General features: G+C 41.9%; 2 protein-coding genes across 5 annotated transcripts in view; both read right to left on the reverse strand.

Annotated features, from left to right (window-relative positions):
* The window catches only part of LOC113006342 (golgin subfamily B member 1-like), a 38,637-nt gene extending 24,409 nt beyond the window's left edge, over positions 1-14,228 (reverse strand). For 3 of the 4 annotated variants that reach the window (XM_026142525.1, XM_026142371.1, XM_026142295.1), the window contains exons 1-14: positions 14,043-14,227; positions 11,912-11,970; positions 11,063-11,218; positions 7,958-8,092; positions 7,653-7,766; positions 6,298-6,453; positions 5,938-6,114; positions 5,731-5,853; positions 5,534-5,647; positions 4,891-5,194; positions 4,606-4,721; positions 3,139-3,256; positions 2,961-3,052; positions 2,713-2,863 (exon numbers count right to left, since the gene is read on the reverse strand). In XM_026142525.1, the coding sequence (XP_025998310.1) occupies positions 2,713-2,863; positions 2,961-3,052; positions 3,139-3,256; positions 4,606-4,721; positions 4,891-5,194; positions 5,534-5,647; positions 5,731-5,853; positions 5,938-6,114; positions 6,298-6,453; positions 7,653-7,766; positions 7,958-8,092; positions 11,063-11,218; positions 11,912-11,956 (1,801 nt within the window). In that variant the 5' untranslated portion in view covers positions 11,957-11,970; positions 14,043-14,227. Of the gene's footprint in view, positions 1-2,712; positions 2,864-2,960; positions 3,053-3,138; positions 3,257-4,605; positions 4,722-4,890; positions 5,195-5,533; positions 5,648-5,730; positions 5,854-5,937; positions 6,115-6,297; positions 6,454-7,652; positions 7,767-7,957; positions 8,093-11,062; positions 11,219-11,911; positions 11,971-14,042 lie in introns of all 4 variants that reach the window. The other variant, XM_026142448.1, reaches the window with a different exon arrangement.
* A 3,548-nt stretch (positions 14,229-17,776) lies between these two features.
* On the reverse strand, positions 17,777-21,403 carry guca1g (guanylate cyclase activator 1g). The gene is made up of 4 exons (XM_026194556.1): positions 20,642-21,403; positions 20,410-20,559; positions 19,543-19,639; positions 17,777-18,295 (listed from the first exon to the last, which is right to left on the reverse strand). The coding sequence occupies exons 1-4, from the start codon at positions 20,834-20,836 to the stop codon at positions 18,165-18,167; spliced, it is 573 nt and encodes a 190-aa protein (XP_026050341.1). The 5' UTR covers positions 20,837-21,403; the 3' UTR covers positions 17,777-18,164.
* Positions 21,404-22,394: the final 991 nt, after the last annotated feature.

Consider the following 22,394-nt stretch of genomic DNA (forward strand, 5'->3'; position numbering starts at 1 on the left):
GTTTTCCTAAAATTGATTTTGGTTTTCTGTCACACATGGATGAAATGTCAGTGAAGTGGAACACGCGGCTCGACAAAACTCAAATTACCTTTTTTGCAGGGTTTTTATTGATTTATGAGGTTGACCCTTATTATTTGAGATCACGTCATTATTGTCAACTACACTTGATTGATTCATGAAACTAATACGCTGTGACACCACTAATCAAAATCAGGAGGAACAATTAGTACGTAAGAGACCATCAGCCATTTTTCTTTGAGTATGATGTTGGCTTCATCTAACTAGGATTAAAGAAGACTCTCATTTGCATGTTTACCACTGTGATAACATTCTAGATTATTCAAGCAGCGCTTTGGATTTTATAACAGCAGTATCATGTGATAAAACTGCATTAAAAAATATATACTCCCGTGTTAAAACCAAAAAAAAAACCTGATACGTTTTGTAATAAACGTTTCCAGATTTACAATAATGAGCTTAACTGAAGCTTGATTCTTATTGCTGACAAAAATCCAGCCTGTAATAATGAGGCTTGTGCATATTTTAAAAGCTAACTAACATTTTAGGATCACTCACTTAAAGATAATACCTGCTATGTCTGTCTCTGACAAGCTGAGTGGGACTATGTTGCTGAGCAGTAATACAGATGTTTCACAGATGTTTCACATTTCTGAGTATGAAATGTGCCATCTGAAGCAGAGGTGGCATGCATATTTTCACATTTAAAAACAACAACAAACAAACAGAAAACAAAAACAAAACAAATATCCAAATCCCCAAATTGAAAAGCACAAATACCTACACAATGACCGAGTATCTGAGGGCACTTGTGCATAGCTCTACTAAGCCAGGTGTGTCTGTCTGTATGGAGGATAGGCTCTGGTGTCAGCCTTGTAGCTCTGATGAGGTTATATGCATTAGTCTTTTTAATAGGGTTAGTGCAAACCTACCATCCCACCACAATAGAGCAGCAATTTTCTTTAATTATATTTGAGACCAGTTCATTATTGTTGGTGATTTCAGATATCTTAGCACACCAGAAATCAAAAGTTGAGAAGAAGAAACAGAAAGACAGAAGAAAACAAAAGGGTAAAGAATGGAAAAGAACAACACGGGACAGAGAAAGGAAGAGACTAAACTAAACAGCAGACTCGAACGTGCAGCATGACACTGTACTGCCTGTCGTTTCCACCAGCAAATGCAAAATTCAGGGAAACTCCAGGCAGTACAGTGTGCACGAGCTGCACTGGAGGTTTGGAGGAGCCTGCATGCACAAAACTGATGGGAAACTGTTCTGGGTGGCTGCTCCCATCCCTGGAGCAGGGGCTGGACAGGGAGAGTGGGGAGGGGGTGGAGGTCCATGAGATGGGAGGCAGCACAGAGTAAACCAAATCTCGCCAATGACAACAGTGAGGATGGGGAAAAATGAAGAAAACAAAGTACTGTTCAGTCAAACAACACATGACGAAAATGGTAAAACAAGCTAGCTCTATGAGAAAAACAAAGTGTGTGAAATATATTTGAAATAATTCCAATTAGTCCAGTCCTCTCCAGACTGAAGTTGACTCAGAGTTGATCAAACATTAACCCTCTGGGGTCCAGGGTATAACTGGCTGTTTTTGACTACTTTTGATTTTACGTCTATATTTCACCTTTAAACACGGTTTATCTTGCCTGTTTGGCATCATTCTTTTCAGCAATCTACCTTTGGAGGCTTTTTTGGAGCAACTGTGACATTCACTAGTAGAACTGACACACAAAACAAAACAACGACTACACTACACACTAAGTACACACTAACTATAGCCTCCGAACACGCTAAACATCACAAATCTCTCACATGTGAAAACTCGCTCTCTCTCCTAAAACTTCCCCCTCTTCCTAAACAACCAAGTGCCACATGTTGCCATATAAGTTTTTTTGATTGGTCAACATGGTACACTTTAACACCAATAGAAAAGGGGTGTTTTTACTTTTTTTTTTTTTTAATTTTGCTCGCAAGCAGAGAGTGTTTGCTAGCGCTCTCCTTAGAAAATGACATTTTTACCGTTCTTTCCCACAGTAAACTCCACTGTAGTTTTTATCTTAACTCTGGTTTTACGTGCCCTATCACCACAATTTAAAAACTGGTGTATGGTTCTAAGTCTGCACTTTCGACCCAAGTGGAAATGGAGACTGTGGGTCGCTGCATCTGAACTGAACTAAAGTTTCCCCAAAACCACAGCTACCACTAAGGTAACTTGACTCTGACAGAACCCCGTGATCCACATTTGTGTTAACAAACAAAATGCCAAAAATGTAGACATCAGAGTTTGTGTTTTATAGTAACACTAAGTTCCTTTTTAGATGCTAACAGAGGATGTGTACTCTGATATACTAACGGGTTTAAGAATGACTAAATAATTAAAGTCGAATTTTGAGGAACAGAAATACAGAACAACTTTAAAGTATTAAAGAACAGGTTTTACTACTGTCGTATTAAGTACTGCGAGTCTTTTCTTGCATTTATGAAAAAGTTTTGTTTTTAGGTTCCTCACATATATGAATGTCAGCAGACGTGTGTCGTTATTTCACACTGGCTGAGGATTTATGAGCAGATTAACTGTGACTCTGATGTTCACCCTGCTTCTACCTCCTAGCTATAACTGATCCCACCATCATTAGCTAGTTTGATCTAAATGAGTTTGACTCATCCTCCAGTAAAAGTCTTACCCTCTCTTTCCTCCTCCATGTGGCTGATACGGAGGGACAAGGCAGCCTTCTCCTCCCTGGCCCGGTCTCTGGCACTGACCACCTCAGCTACCATCTCCTGCCACTCCAGCACCTGGCTCTGAGTGTCATCAGCGCTGCCTGATTCACTTGCCTACGTTCAGCAGGTGCAAAAAGGGATAAGAGACCATCCGTGAGTATTAAATGTAAAACAAAAGCAGCAGGTTTAAGAAAGCGTTTGGGTGCTGGACCTGAGAGGCAGCCCTCTTGGTGAACTGCTCCAAGTCTGCCTGTAGTGTCCTCTGTTGCTCCTCATACACCACCAACTTTGCCTCCAGCATTTCTAACGATAACATCGAACAAAAATAATGTTCATTTTTGAACTGAGGATTTCCCTAAAGCATTTTCCAGAAAGTTTAATTTTATTACCGTTTTTTGCTTTAACCTCCTCGTATTGCTCCACCTTCCAGAGGTTTTCTTCTCTCTCCTCCTCGAGTGCAGTGATGCGACTCCGCAGGGCAGTCAGGTCTGGGGGAGCAACTCCAGCCTAAATAGAGTCAAACGTGTCTGTTTACTTGGCAGCTTTGCTTACCAAAGGACTTTCAGCATTTTGACGCGTTTTCGATTTTCACTCTGGATAACAAACTGAAAACGGCGTCCTGCAGACGATCGGCTGATATAAAAGGAAAACGGATAACGTGACGGATGCTGCATCAGCTTTATGGTCATGACGAGCAGCGCGAGCAGTAACGAGCTCAAATCTAAAAACAGGTATCGTTTTAACAACGCCAAAGAGAAAGCGATCTCTCTCCCTACAACTCAGAACAGTGTCATATCCTGTAAGACACAGTGTTACATGATTTAACACTGTGAAATGAACTCTAAATCTACAAACAGTGGTCCCTCGCTGGTTCTCCTGTCGCGGCTTCGCTGTTTCCCGGATTTTTTTGTGCAATTTTCCATGGTTTTTAATTTATTTATTTATTTATTTTTTACAGCGCTTTATGTTCTGCGTCCTGATTGGCTGTAGACCACTGTCAATCACTCTCCTCCGTGCTGTGTCTCCTGTACTTTACAGAACGCGTTCAGTTTGTCAAATCTACATAAATCTCTGATCGCCAGCAGTGTGGCTCTGAAGTGCTGGACTTTTTGTTTGTAAGTTTTCTCCCCAACAAAAACAATCTCGACGAAACGCTTTGGACCGTCAAAGGCAGCTGCTGTTGGTTTCGTTCTATAACACTGGACTTATTTTTCTATGAAGGTTTGAAGTTTGTGTTTAAACAAGAGAGAAAAGTGTGAAAATGTTCATGCCTGTCTGAGAAAAGCGTATAAAGTGTGTAGTGAGGGGTTTAAAACAGCTATAATAATTGTAAAAAACATAAAGTTGGCTACTTTGCGTATTTTACCTGTCGCGGGTTATTTTTAGAACGTAACTCCCGCGCTAAACGAGGGAGCGCTGTAGTATAGTACACCATAAACATCTACATTTCTATGTTTTATTGATAAAGATTGCATACAATTGTAACATTTATACTTGAATAACTGCTGGTTTTATCATTCATAGCTCAACAATTAGTGGCTTCTCTTGACTGCAGGAGTTATTTTCTTCAGCAGTGCTGTGCAAACGTTTTGAACAGCCCTTATGTCTTTATGTTTCATGTATGTTTGACCAAAACAGAGTTGTACAAGCCTGAAACCTGATATCTGGACATCTTTATTCAATACAGCCTGACCTCACTTTTCTTGTTCTGTGAAGGTCACGCCATGACGGTCTTCCACTGGGGGTTTTTTTCCCCTTTTACTGCACTGGCAGTGAATTTGGGATCTTTGCCATAAGCACAGCACAAAAGCACAAAATGCTTTGTTCATCCGACTTGGACAACTTGAAACCCTCACCTGGCTTCTCTTCAGTTCCTCCTCCAGCTGTCTGATTCGACTTTTAGACCAAGCTTTCATTTTTAGGAACTTGGCCTCTGATCTGCTGGCTTCATCTGTTTTCTGCTTTGCTTGTGCTGCAAAAATAACAAAAGAAAAGGTTTGAAGCACTGAAAGAATTTGAAAATGTCCTCATGTTCTGCTGCATTTTGTGAACAAACTAAAAATTCCCAGGATGTACATGGGAAAACGACACAAACTGACCTCTGAAGGAGTTCAGATAAATCATCAAAATGAAGAACCAACCTTCCAGCTCAGCTATCCTCTGGATGGAAGCTGAATCTGTGAGCACATTTCCACTTCCTGATGCCTCCTGACTGGCAGGTGGTGCTGCTGCCTGGGCTCTCCTCAGGTCCTCCAGCTGCCTCATGAGATCCTGTTGGGTTTGATCCAGCTGTGCTTGATGCTGCTCGGTCATTCGCTGCACCTCTGCCTGCTGCTTCTCCATCAGGTCACGGAGTTGTGCTCGCATCACATGCTTCTCTGCCTCCATTTTGGATTCAAGGCTCTCTCGCTCAACTTGTAGCCTCTGCAGCCGCTCTGAGAGTTCCTGCGTGGACAAAGTATTTGTTCCACATAAGTTTCAAGGTGTCATTATTTCAAGAGAGGTTGAAGAATGTCTACGAAACAACAATAGAGAATGTTCTATAGGCTGAATGAAAAGTGTCTGTCTGAAAGCTGTTTTAGCCCCTCCCCCTGAGCTCGCTACATGTAAGCAACATTAGGGATATTTCTTCTCTGGTCTGAAAACGAGTGTTTACAACAGTCTGAAGCTGCGTTTAAGCTCAAAGACATTTATTAAATATGGAAATTGATCTTTTTGACAGAAAACAAGGAAAAACACCAACGTCTTTATTGAGACGCAAACAGGAGCGGCGAGTCTGCTAACCTTTATCTGCTGATCTCTCCCGTCCACCTCTCCCTGGAGAACATCAATGACCTGAGTTTTACCCAGCAGCACTTCCTCTTTCTCATGAAGCTTCTGTTTTAGAGCCTTCAGAAGCTGAAAAGGAAAGCACAGATTCACAAACAACACAAAAATTCCAACTTCTTTTAGTTGCATGAACTCCTGACTGTCTGTGTTACCTGCTCCAAGTCTGCACTGGCATCTGACTTGGCTGCTAGCTTGAAGAGCTCCTGTTCATGCATCTGGTTGATCTCCATCAGCTGGCTGTCCTTCTGAATGATGATGTCTTTGAATGTCTGGATCTATAAACAAGCACACGACTCATTGTGAACCCGAGACAGCTAAATTCTACAAAAGAAGCTGTATTGTCCTCTTTGAAAACCTACATTCTGCTTGTACATGCTCTCCTTTTGGCTGTACTGCTCCTTCTCTGTAGCCAGCAGGTCTTTGAGGCTGTCTGTCTGCTCCTGCAGCAAACTGTAGCGCTCCTCTGCTTCCCCCACTTTCTTAGTCAAGCTCTGTACCAGCAACTGCAGCTCCTGCATCGCCCCGCCGTCCTCAGCCTGGGGGACAGAACACATGAGTGACAGTGACCACATCTCTGAGAAAATGCAAGACATCGCCTGTTGTGACTCAGCTGTAATCCATTTTCTTCTACTTTTCTAACTTTGTCTGCCTATTATTAACACGTGCAATATTTAGAAAAAAGCAGTGAGATGATTCTACATGCTCAAAGCATTTATGACCTTCTGTGGTGGTGCAGGTGTGATGGGCTGATCTCCAGCCAGCGCTGTTTGCAGGTGGACAATGTAGGCCTCTTTTTCTGCCAGTTTCTTGTCCTTCTCTGTCAGCATAGCGTCCATTTCTTCACCACGCTGCCGCTGAGACTCCAACTCCTTCATCTACACAAAGTATTGGTCAGAAAAATTAGATTTCAAAGTGTAAGCGTACACCTAGGGCTGTTCGATATAACGATATATATTGGATGACGATATAAAAACGTCTGTCGTTTGATTTTACGCTATCGTTTGTTTCGTGGTGTCGCAAAATAAACTGTTTACGGTAATATTTCTTCATGGTTCTGATGTCACTGTAGTAAAGTTCTCTCTTTCTCTTATATTTAATATAACCACACTACGGACGGACAAGCGCCTGTTTTTATGCGTTGTCGTTAGCAACAACGACGGTAAAACCATCGCGTGTCCGCTTGTTTATGTTCCACATAAACCTTTCAGAATAAAGCTCAAGATCCTGTTGAGACTTAAACTGAATCACGTGAAAGAGCAGAGTGTTTACGGATGAGAAGTAAACAAAGAGCCGCCAGGTGCTAAAAAATAAACCTTAGACTCAAACGTTAGAACAGGCTTTCCCCCGCAGCACGCCGTGTAATAAATACTCACAAAGAAAACGGCGCCGTTACAACTTCTGTCTAAAAATGTGTCGTTTCATGCATCGGTTAAAACACTCGACTCCAGCTACATGACGCGCAGCTGGAAACACTTCACGCAAGTCGAGATTCACAGAATTGACAGAAAATGTTACATTTCTGTGATTTATATCGTTATCGGACGATAGAATTCTTATATCGGGAGATGAGACTTTGGTCATATCTCACAGCCCTACGTACACCTCAGGATATGTCACAACAGAAAAAGAAATGAATACATCCGTTTGCTCAGTGGCACCATTGTGGGTGCGCATATTCATGGAGAGGATGATTATTCTGTAACTACAAGAAGAAATGAAGAAAAAAATATGGAGCCAGGAAAAGTAGAGTAAACTGGATTCATTTTTCCATAAATGTACTGGATTCATCTCTGTCGATACGAGCTGCGTTTCCTGCGGCCATTTCTTTGTTCTCTGCTGAAATTAGCTGCCGTTGCTGTTCTTCTGTTGTGATTATAATTCAAATTAAGAAAGATAAATGTAATTATAAAAAAATAACTTCAAATAATTAAGTGGACGTGGTGGGGACACAGGGTAAGGCTAGTTAGGCCAAGACTAGCACATGTGTGTGTTCCAACAATACTCCAAGTAACATCAGTGGGAAATATCTCATTTCCCTTTATCTGGTAGGCATCAGAATCAAAGTATGCTTTACTTTGGTTTCCAGTTCCACATCTCTTTGTCCAAGCTGCTGTTCTAGTTCATCAACCTTCTTCTTCAGCAGGACAATCTTGCCTCGACTGGCTTGCTCTCCTCCTTCTGATGAACCCTAAACATGAAGAAAGCACTTTAACAACCCCAATGGAAACAGAGCAGAAACATGATTCAAATGGGATCCACATGGCATGACTGTGTCTGAGCTTATAAAGCCAATAGTGCACTGAATCGCTGGAAAACGTTTAGTATTTATTCATTTCTACGTTTAACCCTTCAGTTCTGGATGTGTGTGCACATCTCCACCTTTTTGCCGTGTGTTGGTGTGCTCGGCCCCTGCTGCTTCTTCAGCTCCTCGAGCTGTGCCGTCAGAGACGTCACCTTGGCCTTGTTCTGCAGACGCAGTTTGGACAGTTTGGCTTCACAGGCCTCCTTCTCAGCCTGAAAACACAAAGAAGAACTTTAACTCCAGTTTAGTGCTTCGTTACGTCATCAGACCAGATGGTTTAACTGTAATATTTTAGGACACGTTAATAAAAAGTGAACTTTGGCAGCTTTAGATGTGTGTGTGTGTGTGTGTGTGTGTGTGTGTGTGTGTGTGTGTGTGTGTGTGTGTGTGTGTGTGGAAGCACAGCAAAGGTTTACAATGCAGGAAATGCTTGCACTCTCCTGTAGCGCGGTTGCTAAATCAAACACATTCCTGTCTTTACTGTGGATTGAAAGGCTTGACTGTTTAATATTTAACACAGTTGATGTTTCTCACTGAAAGATCCAAGTCAGAGAGCAGCTTTAAAAACAGTTTTGACCAATTGTGCCTGCCTCAATATTCCATTTCCCAATCTATGTGATGACTCATAGGATTGAATAATTTAAGCACAGTCCTTATAAATCAAGGAACACCATGCAGAGTCCTGCACACTGGAAAAACTTACTCATAGACTTAATCTTTGAAAAATGTATCCATCTGTGTACCCACATCCCCTTTTTTTGCTTGATTTTCTATCAAAAACTGAACAATGTTTACATTTTTAGCTATATCTGCACGCTACTCAAGAACACACTGACAGCCCAGCTGAGGCCACCATTTATAAATAGCACGTGTCAGTCTCTATTTAAAACTAACAATTGTACCTTTAGAGGTGGAATTTGCAAACATTCATTCAGAATTTGCTTCTAATCTGATTCTAATACAGTTACAGTTGAGTGTTTGGACAATGGCAAATTTGCCTCTGTGTGCACAGGGGATTTTTAATCAAACAACCAAGATGAAACTCAAGATTTTCAGCTTCAACTCGAGGTGTTTAACCAAAGTCTTGTATCAACAGTTTAGGATTTACAGACATCTGTTCCCTCATCATTCCACGAGAAAGTAAGTAGATAAAAGATATGAAATTGAGTGAACTGAGCACTAAGGTTGAACTTGTATTGTAAAGATTCAATAAGAGAAAGCAAAAACTAAATCGATAAACTGGTACATTCAGCCAATCCATCAAAGCCCAGACATGTCCACTAGCCTATCCAGAGGAACACAGACTTTTTCAGGCCGGCTGAGAATCTCTCCACTGTGTACGGGGTTGACCTGAGGGCCTCCTCCAAGTAGAACATGTACAAAACACCTCACCCAGAAAGCATCAGGTCAGATGCCCAAACCACCTCTCAATATAGAGGAATAGCAGCTCTACGCTTCACACTTACCTTGCAGCAGCAGATTTGAGCAGGCACCTGTCTGCCCAGCCTTCTTCAGAATGATGTCAAAGTTCTGCTGGAGGTGGGAATTAAACTTCATGTGGACCCAGGCCACTGCAACATGCTCCCAGCTAGGGCTGGGCCATATCATACCGTTCACGGTAATACCGGTATAACGTTGGGCAACGATAAGAAAATGAAATACCGCGATAGAATATGGGTAAAACGCACATGCCTTTGTTTACACATGGCGGAAAGAGCATGGCGGCGACGGAGAATGAGAAGGGTGAAAGTGGAACTGGTTTAGCTTTCGTCCGTCAGATACACAACAAAGCACTATTTTTAGTAGCGCATGCTAGCGGGCCGTCGTTATTACCGTGTTGTATGGAAAATACGGCGCACTTAAAATCATCCTTTGATTTTTCTGAAAGTCGACAGAGCCCCTTATAATCCCGTGGGCCTTATGTATGAACTCTGGTTGTGTTTACTGACCTCGAAACGGTTTTATGTGCACGGCGCTTGAAAATCTGTCAAATGTTTTAGTGCGACTTTGCTGAGCTACGAAGCCGCAGCGCTCGATGGATTGTTGGAGCATTATGCTATCGTAGGCGTAGACGTACTGCACCTCAACATGATATCACCGTATTGTGTGTGTATAACCTCTTTTTAAGTGTTGTGGATATTATACATGGTTATGCTGAGGATATGTCGGCCAGTTTCCACTGGAAATGCCTTTTGGTTAAACTGTCAGCGAGGAATTTGCACTGTTACATTTTTATATAACTTTAATGGACATAAAAAAAAACAGCTGCTTGTTTAAGTGAAAATACACTGATGGTTTTTTTTTTGCACTAATAAAGTTGTGGAGTCATAAAGTATTTTGTCTAGTGTCAGTTATATCGTCAGTTATATCGTTTTCAAATGTATATCGTGATAAATATTTTTGGTCATATCGCCCTGCTCTACTCCCAGTACACCCTCACTATGTGTTTGGGTGTGTCTAGCCTTTTCAGCACCTTCTGCCAAATCACCCCCAGGTGGTGAACAGGCGACAGTTCAGCTCCTCTCTTCACCCAACTGTCTAACAGTGTAATTCGGTGCATAAGCATAAAGGACAGTCAGGATCCGTTCTCTGACCTGAATACGTAAGGAAATGACTCTCTCGTCCGAAAGACTGTTTCCAAGCCATGTGCTGGGGAGACCCCAACTATATCTAGCTGGTATTGCTAAACCTCACGCACAAGTTCAAGGGGGTTAGGCTATATTCATCCAGGCACCACAAGCTGAGGCCTGCCTAACAGGTTGGGAACCCAGTAACTCGGTCTTGGGCAGAGTGAATCCAACTATTAAAAGCAATCCTTGCATTAAAAATTTTATAAGATTGTCCAATTACTTTTAAACCTGTGAAATGGAGGATGTATGTATGTGTATAAAAATAACTAAATAGCTATAACTGCTACAGTAATGCAATACTTTTGTTAAACCCTTGAATCATATATTGATGGTTTAATTTAAATTCCACTCTGATGATGTTAGGCAAAATTTCAAGAAATATATAATTATCAAAATACTAATGGACCTGACTGTATGATAACAAAAGCTAGCACATGTTTTTCATGGTTTAATCAGAGAAATATGATCCCAGTTTGGCACAACTGGACAACACTGTCCTACCAGATGCACAGCTCTTTATTGAACTAATATTGTAGAAGAAATTGTCCCCACCTTCAGCTGGTCATCTTTGGAGCAAAGAGCTGCATCTTTTTCACGAATCATCTCCTTCAGCTGAGTGACAAGCTGCTCAGTCTGGGTCAGCCTCTCTGCCATTTCTTCCACAGGAATCTCTCCGCCACCAGCATGGCTGGGTGGAGAGCCCGAGCCCTGAGAAGAGACGGACGAGGTGGTGAGTCAGTGAAAGGAACACTGATAATGTTGCAGTGAGTGCCCTCATGTTTATTTGCAACACAAAATGCTGCTTTGTTTAGAAACTGTGTAGAGTATGCAGAGACTGAACATATATATGAGTGAGAAGTATTAGAATGATAATGCAGTAATAGTACTGTAATATTATAATAGAGTGCAGAAAATGTACAATATGATTTGCAAATTGACACTGATTACATCAGTTAGTCAGAACTAATCCGAATGTCAACATATGAGCTATAAAGCAAAGAGGATCCAGATGTGAGGAGCTTTAAGCTTTAACAGTGACTCCGCGCCCTCACAGGCAGCCAAGTCAAAGCCAGCAGTCCCACTGCATAGCTTACACCAGGTTTCCTTTCAGCTAATTTAATGCCTTTTATATAATAATGACACCACGTGAAATGACATGAAATGATTCATCACAGTGTGAAAAATGCTGTCAGGTACATAGAAAGGTTACTCTGTAGCAGCTGTGGTTTTGAAAAGGTGATGGAGGCAAAATCTGGAAACAGTCCAGTGTTCCAGTGTGCCAAAGTCTAGCACTTTAAGGGCTTAATGCTTGTGTAATCTTTCAGAATATAGTTTGTTATCGGTGATAATCAGTGATTACTGAGCCTTCGAGGAATGGGAAACGAGCACATGTGTACTTACTCCAGAGCCGGGCTCTCCCTCTTCACCAGAAAACCATTTAAGCATGGTTACTCTTGGACCTGAAACATCAACACAAAAAGTAAATATTCACGGAGTAACAATGTGTCCTCTTTCAGTTCTCTTCAGTGTGTTACAAGAAGAAAATCTGCATGTATTATTCATCACATCTTACGGCACACACCTCTACATCCCATCCCATCTTTTTTCACTGCTATGGTGAATATTCATATTCAACAATTTGCTCAGTGTAAGTACAAATACTCCCAAGAGGCAGTTTTGTTTTGGTTTTTTATCTTGGTTCTGTATAACGGCAATGAACAGATATTTGTACCATGGTCACCTCGGGCACACCGCTCTGATGGTGAGCCTAAAAGCCCCACCCACCTGCTGTTCAAACTTCTGTTTACAAAGAGTAGAAGAAGAAGGGGTGAACGGGAAGGAGAAGTATATCTTGTTTCAGATAGGATAAAATGAGGGCCTGCATTAAGGCTCAGCAGAAGCTAAATAATGCTTAGATGGAACTGTGAATCATCCAAAGCAATATGCTGGGCTAATTATCTCATTTCTTTCATATCAGCAAGGATTTTGGCATCCAACAACTCTCAAAACAAAACAGTCTAATGAGGATAAAACCATTTCTTTGCATTCACTCGTCACCTCTCTTACAGTGGTGCACTTTTGCCTCTTCAGACTCACTTTTGTTTAGTTCAGGATGAGCCAGGGTGACTCAAAGTCAGCCTTTGTTCAGGAAGGACTACGTGGAAGAAGTACAAGTCATAAGATTTCACTAAGTAAACCTTTAGAAGAACTATTAAAGCCTTGTGGTGATGCAAGTGAGTCAGCTGCTGCCTAGGGTGTGGAGATGGTTGCCCTTATGAAACGGGCTTTATGTCAGAAACGCCATTTAATCTGAGCCTAAAGTTCTCTAAAAAAATGTTTATAATTGACAACAAAAGCCTATAATAATGTAAATGAATTAGAAGGTCAGCGGTCACAGCATTACAGGCAACACAAGACTGTGCTCGCAATGTCCGCTCTTAAAATATTTACTAGCACTCTAGAATATCAGATTGACTGAGGAGTGCAGGAAGGTTTTCAGGTCACCTGAGCTAACAGGATAAAGCTATGCCAAGTCAGACAAGGGGCTGTTTGGATGGTGACCAAGGATAGATTTAAATATAACTGTAAAGACTTTCTAACTTTCCAAAAGGCCATCAGCTGATTTGGAGCAACAAAAGGCATGTCCTTCCTTAAACCCAGACCGACAGGTGTTGATCTTCCACTCAAACCACTGCAAGACTAAATGTAGGCTTAAACTGACCACGACTCGAGGCCCTGTGCTTCACATAGGGCACCAACAGGGTGCATGATCAGCCAAATTCATTCAGCTCGCTGAACCGTCCAACCCACGTGACGCAAGGTGGAAATATCAGGTCAAACTGGTTTTCCGATTCATGCCACAGTGTAGCTTTTCATGAATTTCAGGACTTTTTTAGGTTTCTGCGAATTATACCTACAAACACAAGTTTCAAGCAACAATGAGCCACAAGCAAGAAGAACAACTGAAGTCTGCATGAAGTCTATAACGCAGAATCATTCCCGGTCAGACTGGGAATGTGTGGTATTTTATCCTTAAATCCTCCTAGTGTGCCTAATATATGGAAATTAGGAGCACGGTTTAAGCTACTGCAGGCAAACATTGTTGAAACACAAGCTCGCGTTTATATGGTAATTATACACACACTAAATTCATAATAGAATCGCCATGTTACAGGAGGAAAAATAAGAAATGTAGCGTCTCTAACGTTTGCTCGACATTAGCCGAGCTTGAGTTAGCAACCGGGATCAGCAATTCTTACAACTGACCGTCCCGTACCACAAGTCATCCGACCTCATAACGCTTCGCACTTCGTTCAGCAGCAGGTCTTTAGGGGCTGCCCCGTGCAGGTCGGTCGGGTTTTTTTTTTAAATGACCAGTTATAGCTAACGCTAATCCAACCAGCTAACTTAATCTTGTCAGCTATGCAGCTACATGCTAACATAGTTAGCTCTGAATTTCATCTTGGCCGCACGAGAAATTCGCTATGTCATGCGTCTTATACCCGGTAAAACATTACTTTCAACAGCTCACCGGGTTCACAAAGTCATGAAGAATCCACTTCAAAGATCGCCACGTTAAACAAATCCTGCAATATTACATTTTTATTCTTCTTGACGACTAAAGTGAAACGGGACAGATTGCTCACGTTTGTCAATAGACAATTGGGATGACAATGCGCATGCGCATTTCTGTTATCTTTGCGGGAGTCCGGAGGGTACCCATCTGTGTATAATTATTAACGAGTTACACATTGCATATAAAAATAATGTATTTGTCCACAATAAAGGAGTTAAGTCTTCCATTAGCTAAACATTTAAATTTAAACACTGGAATAGGCATGCTGTACTCTCCAATCCTTATCAAAGAGAAACCAGCGACCAAGAGAATAATCGTCATACCATTTCCGCTTTCGTTTAAACGGCCCTTTGCTGAACCCTAATTTTGTTGGCAAACAGTGTGTCACCACAATAGTTTTATCAAGCACCACTTTCAATCTGATATTTCTTTTTTTCTCCTTTTTTAAACGATAAAAACTAAAATGACTCTTTGCTTTCTCTAAGTATTTCAACAGATTTCTTTCTGTATTTCAAGAAATCAAAACAACAAAATTCAAATTGTCATCACCTTGCCTTTCTCCCCCCAACCGCTCAACCTTGGTATTCACGTGGTTTGGAGAAAAAGCAAGAGAGGTAAGGTTAGGGTGGTTTGGTGCAGAGGAGTAATAGTGGACATACTGGACAAAGGATGGCGCAACTAGTTAAGAAGAAATAAGGAAGACCAAAGAGAAGATTCATGGATATAGCAAAGAAGGACATGCAGAGGTTTGGTATGACAAAAGAGGAGGGACAGGATATGTTGGCAGGATATCCACTATGGCAACCCTTAAAGGGAGCGTGTTGTTAATAATCATTTTTTGGTTTTTTGCGACTAACAGTAAGAACAATACGTTTACATTACATATAAACATACATATAATGTAGGCAGTATGCTGTAACGTATCCAATGCTACATACAACTGGCTATTTTAAAAATGACCACAGAGGTGTGCAACCTTTTTAATCTGCTTAACTCTGCATTTATCAGTAAAACTCTTTTGGCTATTAACCATTGGTTACAAATTGAGTACAAACACCCACATGTACACAGCGTAGATGTGTACATGTGTACAAACTGCTGACCTGAGTGAGTAACTAGTACAGTATGAAAAACGAAGAAAATGCAACATGATGTAAAAAAAAAATTATATATATATATATATATATATATATATATATATATATATATATATATATATATATATATATATATATAACTATTAAAGCCTTGTGGCCACCAAGTACCTGCAGAGGGTCAGGCAAGTCCTGAGGAGTCAGCTGAACGGTAAGAACAAGATCCGGGCCATCAACACGTACGCCCTGCCCGCGATCAGGTACCCTGCTGGGGTAATAGGCTGGCCAAAGGAGGAGATAGAAGCCACTGACATAAAGACAAGAAAGCTCCTTACCAAGCATGGAGGGTTTCAACCCAAGTCCAGCACCCTGAGGCTGTACGCTAAGCGGAAGGAAGGGGGCCGGGGACTGGTGAGTGTCAGCACCACAGTCCAGGATGAGACAAGGAACATCCAAGAATACATTGGGAAGATGGCCCCAACTGACCGAGTGCTCAGTGAATACCTCAGGCAGCAGAAACCCAAGAAAGAGGAGGGAGACGAGGAACCATCATGGAAGGACAGGCCCCTGCACGGTATGTACCACCGGCAGATAGAGGAGGTGGCTGATATCCAGAAATCCTACCAGTGGCTGGACAAAGCTGGACTGAAAGACAGCACAGAGGCACTAATCATGGCAGCACAAGAACAAGCTCTGAGTACAAGATCCATAGAGGCTGGGGTCTATCACACCAGGCAAGACCCCAGGTGCAGGCTGTGTAAAGATGCCCCAGAGACAATCCAGCACATAACAGCAGGGTGCAAGATGCTAGCAGGCAAGGCATACATGGAACGCCATAACCAAGTGGCCGGCATAGTGTACAGGAACATCTGTGCCGAGTATAACCTGGAAGTCACGAGGTCAAAATGGGAGATGCCCCCAAGGGTGGTGGAGAATGACCGAGCTAAGATCCTGTGGGACTTCCAGATACAGACGGACAAAATGGTGGTGGCTAACCAACCGGACATAGTGGTGGTAGACAAACAGAAGAAGACGGCCGTAGTGATCGATGTAGCGGTTCCGAATGACAGCAATATCAGGAAGAAGGAACACGAGAAGCTGGAGAAATACCAAGGGCTCAGAGAAGAGCTCGAGAGGATGTGGAGGGTGAAGGTAACAGTGGTCCCCGTGGTAATCGGAGCACTAGGTGCGGTGACTCCCAAGCTAGGCGAGTGGCTCCAGCAGATCCCGGGAATAACATCGGAGATCTCTGTCCAGAAGAGCGCAGTCCTGGGAACAGCTAAGATACTGCGCAGGACCCTCAAGGACCCGAGCTTGAAGGATAAACCGCCCGCAGGGGCGTGCTGGGTGTTGTTTTTTATATATATATATATATATATATATATATATATATATATATATATATATATATATATATATATATATATATATAGTTTGATGGCACCAGGTGCAAAATAATCTCCTGTCCTGTCCTATGTCCTCCCACATGTACAGTATGTAGTGTAATTTGTACATAAAGTGACAAATCCACAGATAATTATACCAGTTTTAGTATCTCTCAGCTCCTTGTTTTGGTTAGTTTTTTACCGTATTGCCTGGTTTCATCAGAAAGTTTCTTTTAGTCTCTCTTGCCAAATGATAAAATGGCAGAAATACAACTTGCTGTGAACAAAATATGTTTTATTTTGCTGTAAAAGGGCAAAAGAAGTTGTTGTAATAAGTTTAAATGGATACATTATTACACGTGACAAAGATTCCAAGTGCAACAAAGAAACAAAAGTCATGCTCACATTCAGTGTTACGCTGCCTCCTTTGGCACACTCCTGCATGACATAATACAGTGTTATTGTTATCTGTTATTGTCTTTTCTTTAATAATGTTCTTAGACTTTCTGGCAGCACTCTTAGGTGGGAAAAGTTGCATCTGAACAAACTAGACTTCCAGAATGTCCTTTACATATATGACACTAAAGTGGACAAGTTTAACCATAACATACCTCACCGAAGAAGAAACAGCACAGCAGAAACAGTCTATACCAACTGTCAAGCACACAGTGGTGGAGGGGTGATGATTTGGGCTTGGATCACTTGCAGTCATGGAAAACTCTGTGTTCCAAAGTGTTCTAGTGTCAAATGTGAGGCCATCTATCCAAGAGCTAAAGCTTGGCTAAAACTGGGTCATACAACAGAACACGGATCCAAGCACACCAGCACATAAAGGCTAAAAAAGAAGGTGTCAAAGTTTTGACTCAGCACAGTTAAAATTCAGACCTCAGTCTGAGTGAACTGCTGTGCATAAATTATTTACTTGCAAACCTCAATCAACACTATTGTAAAGAAGTGTTGGTCAAAATCCCTCAACAGAGAATGGATAGATTGATAAATTCACACAGTGAATAATTCCTTGAAGTTATTGCTGTGAAAAGAAGACCCGCCTGTGCCTCAATTTTATTCTGCAACCTAGACATCCACATTACTCACACTCTCACATAACACATACATATAGGGCCTTGGGGGTGGGCACATTTTACAGCATCCAGAGGATGGTCGGTGTATTCCAACCCACCTCTGGCGCTGGTGCCCTACCCTCAATTTTAAATGCATATAGACACTGAGGGTTTTTGGGAGGAGCCGTGCTGCTCTCTGATAGGAAGCAGGAACCATGCTCTCCTGTGTTTTAAATGCACTTTAGAACAGCACACAGCAACACTACATATGAGCGGGCGGGAAAAAAAAGAAAAGAAGACCCGCAGGCTAACAATGACTCTATAACTCTACAGAGTCCTATCAGAAATGTCTTTTTCACATGACTGTAAGTATCTTTCATTACATTACTCTGATGATTGAACACTACCAACAGAAGAGGTTCATGTATAATGTCCAAATCAAGAGTATACAGCCTCAGGGAGATGAACGTGGAGACAAAGGCAAACTTTTAAAGCTCAGGTATGTAGATAGCACCACTCTGTCGGCCTCCAAATACATCATGTGGCTGATTCCAGTCTGCCGCAGTTCTGAATGACCCAGCCGGTGGCGTTGACATCAAGCTTCAGTAGGTCCATGACCCATTCGTCCTTCTGAGCTCCCTCCATGAACTCCAACAAGGTTATCTCACCTGTTGGGCACAAAAACACGATCCACACTGTTGACTTTATACCACGGCTTCTATGATGTTTGGGGAAAAGTCACATTTTTGCAGTGTTACACCATTACAGGCAATTTTACATTAAATAATCAAAATGTAACTGAGTTGCAGCTTTAATTCAAGGGGTCTTATTTTATTTTTTTTTTTTGCATTAAATGTTTAAGAATTACAGCTTTTTCTAGAAACAGTGCCCCAGTTTAAAGGCTCAAAATGAATGGGACAATTGACCGACAACCACTTTCATGACCAGGTACGGTCTGCCTCCTTGCTATTTAATGACAAATGAAGCAGACATGATATCTGAAGTTGAATCAAAAAGTAAAATCTGTATTTTATTTGAATTTATAAGAATGAGTGCACAGCTCAGGAATAAAAACTGAAAGAGGGCAAGGAGAGTGCACGATGGCAGAATTATTTCTAGTTAAGAAGAACAACTTCACAACAACTGCTGAAACAATAAAATGTTCTGACATAAAAACAGATTTTAGTTACTAAAAACAAGCTTATTAAGGGTGGATCCACGTCAGACTCTATTACTGTCTGAGTCACCACCACAGATCCATCAGCGAGCCATGTTCTCTCGTTGCTAATGTTCAGTGTCTGTCACCTACAGTTTGTCCTGTCAGGTTAGAGCTGAATACTCAGATTTCAATATCTAATATAAATTATGGCAGTATAAAGAAATGTACATATTTTTTAATCAGATCTTTATTCTGTCTATGACAGTGACAGAGTGAACAAAGCTCATTTAAAAATCCTTGCTTTATATGGCCCACAATGATGCATTCATATTACACAGTCCACTGCATGAAGATTGAAGCTCTGCTCTTTTTGCCACAGTGAATCCAAGTATCAGAGCTCCAGTGATGACGATATACTCAGAGATGATTAAAGAGGCTCTCAGAAGAAGCTCCAAGACTCCATCACCTCAGAGTTTATGATTAGATTCATATTTTACTACACCTGCTTCCTCCTTAGAAGAGACAACTGGAACATCTAAATACTTAAAACTAAAAGTGGGTAGTTAACGATAAACTCGTATTAGGTTGTGGTGATTTACTATTTTGGATGCATTGAAATGAAAACAGAACATATATGAAGTCAGTATAGGAACAAACTACAGTGACATGAGACCATGAGACATGTTACGTCTCATGTCTAAGATATTCAGAACAATCACAGCATATTCACAACATAGTGCAGTGGTTTACACTCACCATCATTATTCTGGTCAACCAGCTGGAAGATTCGGTCACAGATTTGGGATGGAGTCATGCTTATGTGAGTCTTGTGGAGTTTGATTTTGTAAAGAATCTGCATGAGACACATGAAATGATGATCAAGCACACTCACATTCAATTTAGATCTAATCTCCTAAATATACAGTGTGTTGTCCTCCAATATGCTGACAGGAAAGTTTATTCTGTTCTGACAGGGTCGACTCTGCCAAAGTTTTGTTTCTTTGTGATTTGCTAAATATGATGCATAGCTGAAAAAAGATCCAGGTGCAGATAGCATATTGTGTTGTGGTCTGACACACACACACACACACACACACACACACACACACACACACACACACACACACACACACACACACACACACACACACGCACGCACACAAACACTAAAAAAGGCTAGCTGTATACACACTTGGTCTGTTTGCTCACAAATAAGATTGTTTTAACATCAGTTAACAAACTAATGACTTAGAATTACTAAGATTTGTTATTTCAAGAAGAAAACAATAAAAAGTGTTTAAAGTTTTCTTTTACCATAAATGACCAGCATTTATGTCTCCAAATTTAGAAGCTTCTAGTAAATTACAACAGCAGCCTCCCAGAATGGCCTCATTATGTGTTCATCTAATGTCCCGTGAGGCTGCATTACATGACCCCTGGGCCTAATCTGGTGCACAGGAGTAGTACTTTAAGCTGTCTTGAAAAGATCTGTGTTATGAAACCAGGTAACTTCTCACAGTTAAGACAGATTATACACAGATGATCCTCCTTTTCTACAAATCTTCACTCTTAACATACTGTTCAAAATGAAAAGAAAACTTTGAATCACACAGTTTATCTTACCCTGACAAGCCGTTTCACCTCCGTCCTGTCCAGCCTGCCGTTTCCATCACTGTCATACATCTTGAAGGACCACTTGAGCCGATCTTCAAGATTACCTCGTAAGATCAAGTGAAGTGCTGCCACATACTCGAGGAAATCCAGTGTGTTATCCTGTTTAAAAATAACAAAAAGGTACATTTACAGTGAAGTTGTACATTTATTTTTACAAAGACAAACTGTTCTGTCTTTTTACCTTGTTTGTGTCGAACGAGTTGAATATTGTTTCTATGAAAAGGGACTCCTCTACAGAGCTGCTTGGAACTCCAAAGATCTTCTTGAACTCATGCAGGTGCAGGGCACCGCTCGGACACTCCTTCATGAAAATGACACACAGCTCATGAATCCTTGCCAAGTCCATCTCCTCATTGTGACTTTCTTCTTGTCCCATGGCCTCTGCCAGCTTGAAGGAAAAAACCCCAAGTGTGTTTGTATGGAAGTTCTGCAGAAATGACTGCAAGGCGTCTGCTTGCACAGTCAAACTGAAGAGCTTTGGACTGCTGCTTAGCCTCGCTCTCACTAACCTGACAGGGCGTGGCAGGTTAGTGACACGTTAATCTTTTAATTTGCTAATCTCTTGACTTTTAATCAGCAACATCTTGTTATAACACGTCTGAAAGTTTGGCATTGCATGTCATCAATGTGCCAACAGCAGTGAATACTGTGGTGTCTACTTAATGGTAACTTAGGTGGTTAATTAAACCAGCTCTCTTTGATATTAGCAGCCTGTCTGTCATTAGATATGTGCTGCAGCAGAAAGAAACATGGCACTCAAAGAACTGTAAATAGAAATTCTGTAACAGCAGGGAGATAACTCATGGTGAAGGGGTGGGGTTAAATAAGTGTCACTTCTTCCCACTCCTTTTCCATATGTAACTGAATCTGAACAGGTGAAGTAATGTTCGAATGCCCATCCATCCATCCATCTTCTTCTTGACCACTTCTCTGGGGCCGGGTCGCGGGGGCAGCAGCCTAAGCAGAGAAGCCCAGACCTCCCTCTCCCCAGCCACTTTGTCCAGCTTGTCCAGGGGGAACACCAAGGCGTTCCTAGGCCAGCCAAGAGATATAATCTCTCAAGCATGTCCTGTGCCTCCTCCGGGTGGGACATGCCTGGAATAGCTCACCCAGGAGGCATCCTTATCACATGCCCTGACCACCTCAACTGGCTCCTTTTGATGTGGAGGAGCAGCGGCTCTACTCTGAGCCCCTCCTGGATTGCTAAACTCCTCACCCTATCCCTATCTCTTACCTTACCTTATTGTGGTGGAGGGTTTTCTGTGTCCCAGGGATCCCAGGGGCTATGTTGTCCGGGGGCTTTTGCCCCTTGGTAGGTTCTCCCATGGCAAAGACATTGCTCATGACAAAGAGCGATTCAGAAGACCCCTCTGAGTGAAAGGCTAAGTTCACCCTGCCTGGGATATGGTTACCGGAGCGCCAGCCTGGAGCCAGGCCCAGGGAGGGTGCCCGAGGGCAACAGTCTGGTGGCCGGGCCTAAGTCCATGGGGTCCGGCTGGGCGCAGCCCAAAAAAGGTACATGGGCCCATCCTCCTGTAGGCCCACCACCCGCAGGAGGCGCCATAGGGGTCAGGTGCATTGTGTGCCGAGCGCGGCCAGGAGCGGAGGCCCTGGTGGACTGATCCCCGGCTGCCGAGGCTAGCAATTGGGAAATGTTGAAATGTATTAACTTTATTTTGTGTTGCATTGTTTTCTTCTTTTCGTTGCTAAATGAACTTCTGTATCTTGTTCACGTGTTTTGTAATGTTACATGAAGGCTGTTACCTTGACTGTGACATCTACATGTACATCGATGTCCCCGCTGCACATTATAAATAATACGTTTAAGGCACTTTCAATGATTTCACATATCCAGTTTCCCTGATACGTCATGTCTCAAGTCCAGCTGATGCTATAAGACCTATAGATGATGGGTTTCTTTGCGGTGGTTGTGG

The sequence above is a fragment of the Astatotilapia calliptera genome, chromosome 1, assembly GCF_900246225.1.
Source record: "Astatotilapia calliptera chromosome 1, fAstCal1.2, whole genome shotgun sequence".
Taxonomy (NCBI): Eukaryota; Metazoa; Chordata; class Actinopteri; order Cichliformes; family Cichlidae; genus Astatotilapia; species Astatotilapia calliptera.

What these genes read in the sequence shown, in the direction of transcription:
- guca1g (XM_026194556.1), bottom strand. Translation starts at nt 20,836, where the DNA reads ATGGGACAAGAAGAAAGTCACAATGAGGAGATGGACTTGGCAAGGATT. An exon ending in ACTCGTTCGACACAAACAAG is followed by an intron (nt 20,560 to 20,641) that starts GTAAAAAGACAG and finishes ATTTTTAAACAG; the next exon opens with GATAACACACTGGATTTCCT. An exon ending in AGGTGAAACGGCTTGTCAGG is followed by an intron (nt 19,640 to 20,409) that starts GTAAGATAAACT and finishes TGTCTCATGCAG; the next exon opens with ATTCTTTACAAAATCAAACT.